This window comes from Ctenocephalides felis, unplaced genomic scaffold, assembly GCF_003426905.1.
Source record: "Ctenocephalides felis isolate EL2017-DRISC unplaced genomic scaffold, ASM342690v1 CF-g0.4_SCAFFOLD_03571, whole genome shotgun sequence".
Taxonomy (NCBI): Eukaryota; Metazoa; Arthropoda; class Insecta; order Siphonaptera; family Pulicidae; genus Ctenocephalides; species Ctenocephalides felis.
Genome location: NW_020539725.1, coordinates 62,646,467 through 62,655,112, shown reverse-complemented (window position 1 = coordinate 62,655,112; position 8,646 = coordinate 62,646,467). Strand labels below are relative to the sequence as shown.

General features: G+C 32.1%; 1 protein-coding gene across 1 annotated transcript in view; it reads left to right on the top strand.

Annotated features, from left to right (window-relative positions):
• LOC113386456 (carboxypeptidase B-like) overlaps positions 1–7,497 on the top strand; it is an 8,597-nt gene extending 1,100 nt beyond the window's left edge. The window contains exons 2-7 of the mRNA XM_026624237.1: positions 1,705–1,896; positions 1,962–2,052; positions 3,443–3,563; positions 3,723–3,901; positions 5,879–6,219; positions 7,275–7,497. Of these exons, the coding sequence (XP_026480022.1) occupies positions 1,705–1,896; positions 1,962–2,052; positions 3,443–3,563; positions 3,723–3,901; positions 5,879–6,219; positions 7,275–7,497 (1,147 nt within the window). The remainder of the gene's footprint in view (positions 1–1,704; positions 1,897–1,961; positions 2,053–3,442; positions 3,564–3,722; positions 3,902–5,878; positions 6,220–7,274) is intronic.
• Positions 7,498–8,646: the final 1,149 nt, after the last annotated feature.

Sequence of the window (8,646 nt, the reverse complement as noted above, 5' to 3'; positions counted from 1 at the left end):
GCCTTAAGGCAAATTGCTGGAACTTCCCGTACCAAAAATTATTATTTTTTTAAAAACGATTGACATTTTTAAAACAAATTTACTTCGAAAAAATAAGATTTTTGAAAAACTATAAATTAAAACAAAAAATCTATTCTTTTTTTTTTTTTATTTTTTTTTTTTGAAAAAATAATGTTTTCTTTATTTTGGCATATTTTGGAAGATCTTTTTTCAAAGTAATCGTACTGCTTTAACTGCATAGAGACAAAATGTCAAAGCGCGTAAGCGCCGCGTCGCCGTCTAACGAATAAATATTGGTACAGAACCTATAGGAATGCAAACAAAATTTATATTTATTGTTAAAATCTCTATAAAATATCTGATAATTTGATGTGCATATGTCTAATGATCATTTTTGACCGCCAAATGGCTTTTTTTTTACTTTTTTCGTTAGATCTACGAAACCGCTAGACCTGCCCTCATGAAAATTTGACCAATTTTTCATCTTGTCAATACAAGTCAAATGTTTTTTGAATTATTAAAATCGGACGCTCCGTTCTCTTAAAAACTGAGTTACCGTTTTCGGCACTTTTTGCCCCGTATCTTTGGAACGGCTGGACCTGCCTTTGCCAAAAACTAATCAGCACGTCTCCTTATCAATACGAATCGAATGTTTTTTGAATTATTCAAATCGGTTGATCCGTGTTCCCGAAATCGTCGACGAAAATTTGTATCCGCACATACATACACACACGTACATACATACATACATACACACATACATACATACACACACACACACACACACACATACATCCATTTTTTCTAAGGTATGCCAAAATGTTAAGAAACCTCTGAAACGTAAAGATATATAAAAATTTTCATTTTCGATTTTTTTGCGATTACTATAACTTACCCTACGGGAAGTTAAAAATAAGACTTTACTGACGAAAAATAATTTATAAAAATAAAATTGGACTCTACTGACGAGCAAACTAAATTACGAAGATAAAATAGAACTCTACTGACGAGCAAACTTAATCTAGTATTAAAAAAAGAGACTCTACCGACGAGCAAACTAGTCTAGAATTTAAAAAGAAACGCTACTCACGAGCAAACTAATCTAGTATTAAAAAGAGACTCTGCAAACGAGCAAACTAATGTAGAATTGAAGAAGGGACTCTACTGACAAGCAAAATGATTTGCAATAATAAAATAGGACTCTACTGACGAGCAAACTAATCTAGAATTAAAAAAGGGACTCTACTGACAAGCAAACTTATTTAAGATAAAATAGGACTCTACTGACTAACAAGCAAAATAAATTATACAAATATATTAGGACTCTACTGACAAGAAAAATGATTTGCAATAATAAAATAGGACTCTACTGACGAGCAAAATAATTTGCAATAATAAAATAGAACTCTATTGACGAGAAAACTTATTTATAAAAATAAAAGTGGACTCTACCGACGAGCAAATTGAATTACAAAACAGGAAAAGACTTTACTGACAAGCAAGTTGTGACAAAAAAAAAAAAGAAAAGAAACCCCACTGACAATCAAATTGTGAAAAAATTAAAAAGAAACTCTGAAGAAAACCGCAACCGCATGGCTTTTGTCAATATTCAGTATGGAAAGTTTTTCATAATATAGCCTTGCCATAACATTGGTCTGTTATGCGGTAGAATAAGTTCAATAATTAATATTTTTATGGTTTCAGTTACAAAATCTACGACCTGCAAGCCACAAATTCTATCCAAGAAGCGGCCCTTAGGTCTATAGGTAACAGTGGCGAATTCGACTTTTGGGGTCCCTCAAGGGTCCTTGTAAAACCTGAACAAATTGCAAAATTCGAAGGACTTTTGAAAACTGGAGGAATCGACTTCCAAGTTTTTGTTGATGACGTCGACGAGTAAGTAAGAAATTACAATATGGTTTATATACAAAAGTTTTCTTAAATACTTATTTTTTCATCAGACTGGCCCGTAAAGAAATTGGTGCAAACAAAGTGGCCCTATCCAGGACAAATGGCCGGTTGTCTTTCACTGCTTATCATCGTTACGAAGTGGTGAGTAATAATAAACAGAATTTAATAATAACTAGTGGTGTATGGCATTGTGCCTTAAGGAAAATTGCTGGAACTTCCCGTACCGTAATTAAATATTCGAGAAATTTTAAACGTTTTCAAATATATTATTCATTCATTATTTTTGCTATATTGTTATATCCGAGCAAATCAAATGTAAATTATAAATAAATCAATTTATCTCCAGAACATTAACAATCGTCATTTCATTTCGAATTCAATTTCAAAAAAATACCTAAGTTGCCAAATTTACAAATTAAAAAAGTGCATCTGTATAGTCACAGTCTAAAACGCATTTGCAAATAATTCTGTGCGACATTTTCACTTATACTGTGCTCAGCTTGGCGGCATTTTCACATTTTTCAATAGTTTTTCACAAAATTGGAAATGTGCTCCGGTCATAAAACAGTCTAAACGCACTCGGGTAAACATTTGTACCAGAGTGACGCTTAGACTGTGCTTAGCCTGGGTAATTTTTTAAATAAATTTTAAATAAATTTTTAAATAAATGCAAAGCAAATTATACAAATATATTAAGACTCTACTGACAAGCATACTAAATTACAAAAGTAAAAGGAACTCTACTGACAAGCAAACTAATCTAGAATTAAAAAAGGGACTTAACTGACGAGCAAGAGCTAATTTAGACAAAAGGGACTCTACTGACGAGCAAACTAAATTACAAAAAGACAATAGGACTCTACTGACGAGCAAACCAAATTACAAAAGTGAAAGGAACTCTACTGACAGGCAAATTGATCTAAAATTAAAAAAGGGACTCTACTGACGAGCAAAAGCTAAAATAGACAAAAAATGGACTCTATACTGACAAGCAAAAGTTAAAATAGACAAAAAATGGACTCTACTGACGAGCAAATGCTAAAATAGACAAAAAGGGACTCTACTGACGAGCAAACAAAATTGAAAAAAGACAATAGGACTCTACTGACGAGCAAACTTATTTACGAAGATAAAATAGGACTCTACTGACGAGCAAACTTAATCTAAAATTAAAAAGGGACTCTACTGACGAGCAAACTTAATCTAAAATTAAAAAAGGGACTCTACTGACGAGCAAACTAATCTAAGGGGGTAAAAAATACTAAAATATCGGTGTCCAAAATTACAAAAATATTTTATGAAAAATAAAAAAAAAATTATTATAACTTTTCATCCTCAAAAGCAATTGTTTTGTTAATACAAGCGGAAAGATTTTTAGATCATTCAAATCGGACGCTTAGTTCACTAAAAAACTGCCATTTTTTGCACATTTAGTTTTGTATCTTCGAAACGACTGGACCTGCCTTTGCCAAATAGTAATCACCTCTTCTCCCAATCATTACAATTAACTTTTTGAAAAAAAAATTCCTAGATTCTGCAATTTCTGGACGAAGTTGCTGCCAAACATCCAAACCTAGCCAAGGTTGAAACCATTGGAACAACTACTGAAGGACGTCCACTTCGGGCAATATATTTATCCAGTGGCGGAAATGGTGAGAAACTCCTTGTTTGTAAAATCCATTAACTGGATCGTAAATTGTAGTATTATCTATTTGGCAATGTATTTGTCCAGTGGTGGAAATGGTGAGAAACTTCTTGTTTGTGAGTAATTGTAGTAAAGTTTTATTTACCCCTTGGTTTTATCTATTTAGGTACCAAACCAGCAATAGTGATGGATGCAGCTATCCATGCTCGAGAATGGTTGGCTCCAACCACTGTTTTGTACCTGATTGACCAGTTAGTTGGTTCATACAAAAATCTTTTGGATAAAGTTGATTTTGTCATTGTTCCTGTCCTCAATCCTGATGGATATGAATACAGTCACACTACGGTAAATATAGTAAAATTTAATTGATAGACATAGAAAGAAAATGATAATGAAAAAAATTATAATGAAGTATTTAATAAGTTTCCCAAGAATTATAAAAGGTGCTTCTATAAATTTGTCTTAAACACTTCATATTACTTACCATTTACCATAAGTTTTATTATTTGCACAGTTCTATTGCCAATCAAAATAATATACATTTTTTAAGACAATATGCTGTTGGAGTTAATGCATTTAAGAGATGATCTCCTATGAGATGTCTCTTTTTTATTTTTGACATTTTATTTAAGATCGTATGACCATTTTTTTTTTCAATCTTCGTGTGGGATATTCCTCGCTTAACTCTTTTAAATATATGTTTGGGTGACCTGGTAATAGTGAGGTATTTAATGAAATATCCAAGAGTTCTATAAATTTAACTAAAACACTTCAAATTTCTTCTTATTTACCATAAGTGCCTAAAAAAATACAACTTGGGTACCAAAGTCTTCATGGTGAAAATGAAAACACAATTGATCTTTTTATCCAAAGGAAAAACTGATTAAATTTACCGGAATATGTGAAAATGTCTGCTGTGCGATCAGGCTTATAAAATAGGACTCTACTGACGAGCAAACTAAATTACAAAAGAAAAAAAAACTACTGACGAGCAAACTTATTTACAATATAGGAAAGAACTCTACTGACGAGCAAAATGATGTGCAATAATGAAATAGGACTCTACTAACAAGCAAAATAAATTATACAACAAATTAGACAAAATTACATATAATGTTGTATAATTTATTTTGCTCGTCTTTAGAGTCCTAATTTATCTTCGTAAATGAGTTTGCTCGTCAGTAGAGTCCTATTGTCTTTTTGTAAATAAGTCGTCAGTAGAGTTCCTTTTTCTTTTGTAATTTAGTTTGCTCGTCAGTAGAGTCCTTTCCTGTTTTGTAAATAAGTTTGCTGGTCAGTAGAGTCCCTTTTTTAGTACTAGATTAGTTTGCTCGTCAGTAGAGTCCTTTTTTCTTTTCATATTTTTCAATTCAGTTTGTTCATTAGTAAAAACCTTTTCTTATTCTTTTCTCTTGTAAAATACAATTTGCTCGTTAGTAGAGTCCCTTTTCATGTCTTTCAAAATACAATTTGCTCATCAGTTGAGTCCTCGTTTATTTCCTATGTTTCCAAATCTGCTCGTCAGTAAAGTCCTTTTTTGTATCTTTTAAAACACAATTTGCTCGTCAGTAGAGTCCTTTTATTCTTCTCATATCATTTATTTCAGTTTGCTTGGCAGTAGAGTCCATTTTTTCTTTTCATATTTTTTATTTCAGTTTGTTTGTCAATAGAGTCCTTTTTTATCTTCAAAGTTCTTTACTAATTTGATCGTCAGTAGAGTCCTTTTCTTCTTCTTTCCTTTTTTAAAATACAATTTGCTCGTCAGTAGAGTCCCTTTTTTATTTCTAGATTAGTTTAATCGTCAGTAGAGTCCCAATATATTTGTATAATTTATTTTGCTCGTTAGTAGAGTCCTATTGTCTTTTTGTAAATAAGTTTGCTCGTCAGTAGAGTCCAATTTTATTTTTGTGAATCATTTTTCTCAACAGTAGAGTCCAATTTTATCTTTGTAAATATTTTTTCTCGTCAGTAGAGTCCTTTCCTGTTTTGTAATTTAGTTTGCTCGTCAGTAGAGTCCCTTTTTTAATTCTAGATTAGTTTGCTCGTCAGTAGAGTCCCTTTTTTGATTCTAGATTAGTTTGTTCGTCAGTAGAGTCCCTTTGTTAATTCCAGATTAGTTTGTTCGTCGGTAGAGTCCCTTTATTAATTCTAGATTAAGTTTGCTCGTCAGTAGAGTCCCTTTTTTCATCCTAGACTATTTTGCTCGTCAGTAGAGTTCCTTTTACTTTTGCAATTTACTTTGTTCCAGCAATTTGCCTTAAGGCACGATGCCATACACCACTACTTTTTAATTTTCAATCACAATCATCTTTTTCCCTCCAGAGCCGTTTCTGGCGAAAAACCCGAAGCCCTAACCCAGGCACCGATTGTCCAGGAACAGATGGCAACCGCAACTTCGATTTCCACTGGATGGAAACCGGAGCAAGTTCGAATCCTTGTTCAGACACTTATGCAGGATCCAAACCATTTTCCGAGCCCGAAACCAGCGCTTTGAGAGACATCTTGCTGAAGACGAATGTTAAACTATACTTGGCAATGCATACTCATGGTGAATTATTTTTGTATCCTTGGGGGTACATTGCAGAACTTCCTGATAACTGGGAGGATTTAGATGATTTGGGCAAAAGGGCTGCTAAGGCACTTCAGGCAGTATCAGGAACCAAGTAGGCTAAATTATTTTAACCGAATACAACAAATGATAGGTTCTAGATTAAGTTTTCTAGTTAGTAGAGTCCTTTTTTTGATTCTAGATTAAATTTGCTCGTCAGTAGAGTTCCTTTTTAATTCTAGATCAGTTTGCTCGTCAGTAGAGTCCCTTTTTGTCGATTTTTAGATTCAATTTGCTCGACAGTAGAGTCCCTTTCCTTTAGATTTTTAGATTCAATTTGCTCGTCATTAGAGTTCTTTTTTATATTTAGTTTGCTCGTCAGTAGAGTCCCTTTTTTGATTCTAGATTAAGTTTGCTCGTCAGTAGAGTCCCTTTTTTAATACTAGATTAGTTTACTACAGTAGAGACCATTTTTTAATTTTTTAGTTTAAAATTAAGTTTGCTTGTCAGTAGAGTCCTTTTTTAATTTTTCAGTGCAAAATTAAGTTTGCTCGTCAGTAGAGTCCCTTTCAAATCTTGCACGTTTCTATTCAATTTAATTTGCCAGTCAGTAGAGTCCTCTTTTTTGACCAATTTTTTTGACCAAAATTAAATTTGCTCATCATTTTTTTGACCAAAATTAAGTTTGCTTGTCAGTAGAGTCCATTTTTTAATTTTTTAGTCAAAATGAAGTTTTCTCGTCAGTAGAGTCCTTTTTTTATTGTTTAGTCCAAAATTAAATTTTCTCAGCAGTAGAGTCCCTTTTTCAATTCTAGATTAAGTTTGCTCGTCAGTAGAGTCCCTTTTTAAATTCTAGATTAAGTTTGCTCGTCAGTAGAGTCCCTTTTTTAATTCTAGATTAAGTTTGCTCGTCAGTAGAGTCCTTTTTTTATTGTTTAGTTTAAAATTAAGTTTGGTCGTTAGTACAGTCCTTTTTGTCACTATATTCCTCTTTAGTGTAGCCAAACTTTATTAAAGTCTTTTTTTAGATTCATATTGGTTGTCAATAGAGTCCTTTTCTACCTTCGACTTTGCTACAAAATTTGATCGTATTTAGAGTCTTTTTGTGTATCAGTTTTCTCGTCAGTAGAGTCTCTTTTTTAAATAATAAACATTTTTTTCTATTCCCAGATACGAAGTTGGGTGCTCCACTATAGTTTTGTATGCTGCAGCAGGTGCAAGTGATGACTTTGCCTTCGCAGTAGGAGAATCTCCTTATGCATATACTGTAGAATTACCAGGAGGCGGTTCTAATGGTTTCAATCCACCGCCAGAGCGAATTTTGCCTACTTGCCAGGAGACAATGGCGGCTTTTGAAGTCTTTGCCAAACATATCGCTGATGTTTATGGATAAAAAATAAAATCAGACTAGAATAGTCATAATCTTATGTTTGTTTCTTGTTAGTAAAACTGTGAAAATGTCGATTTATTTGCTGTGTGATCAGGCGTATTTTACATATAAACAAGCAAGGAAAAATCTTACGATAACTGCACCATGTAGAATTCTTTTACTATTAACATTATTTCTTGTCTGTTCATATGTAGGAGGCAGAATAATATATATATATATATATATATATATATATATTTATATTTATATTCATAAGATAGTCATCAAGATGATGATGATGAAAATAAAATTTAGATTCAGATATAATTTCTATTGATGTAATTATATATATATATATATATATATATATATATATATTTATTGATTGTTAAATAAATGTATGCAAAAATTAATGGTTGTTAGAAAGAAGTTGGCAGATTTTAGATTTACTAAAAAACTGGTTGCTCGTCAGTAGAGTCCCTTTTTAATACTAGATTAAGTTTGCTAGTCAGTAGAGTCCCTTTATTAATACAGGATTAAGTTTGCTCGTAAGTAAAGTCCAATTTTATTTTTGTACATCATTTTTCTCGTCAGTAGAGTTCTATTTTATTTTTGTAAATCATTTTTCTCGTCAGTAGAGTCCTATTTTATTATTTCAAATCATTTTGCTCGTCAGTAGAGTCCTAATATATTTGTATAATTTATTTTGCTTGTTAGTAGAGTCCCTTTCTTAATTCTAGATTAGTTTGCTCGTCAGTAGAGTCCTATTGTCTTTTTGTAATTCAGTTTACTCGTCAGTACAGTTCCTTTTTCTTTTGTAATTTAGTTTTCTCGTAAGTAAAGTCCAAATTTATTTTTGTAAATCATTTTTCTCGTCAGTTGAGTCCAATTTTATTTTTGTAGATCATTTTTCTCGTCAGTAAAGTCCTATTTTATTATTTCAAATCATTTTGCTCGTCAGTAGAGTCCTAATATATTTGTATAATTTATTTTGCTTGTTAGTAGAGTCCCTTTTTTAATTTTAGATTAGTTTGTTCGTCAGTAGAGTCCCTTTTTTATTACTAGATTAGGTTTGCTAGTCAGTAGAGTCCCTTTTTAATTCTAGATTGAGTTTTCTCGTCAGTAGAGTCCCTTTTTTAATTCCAGATTAAGTTTGCTCGTAAGTAGAGTCCC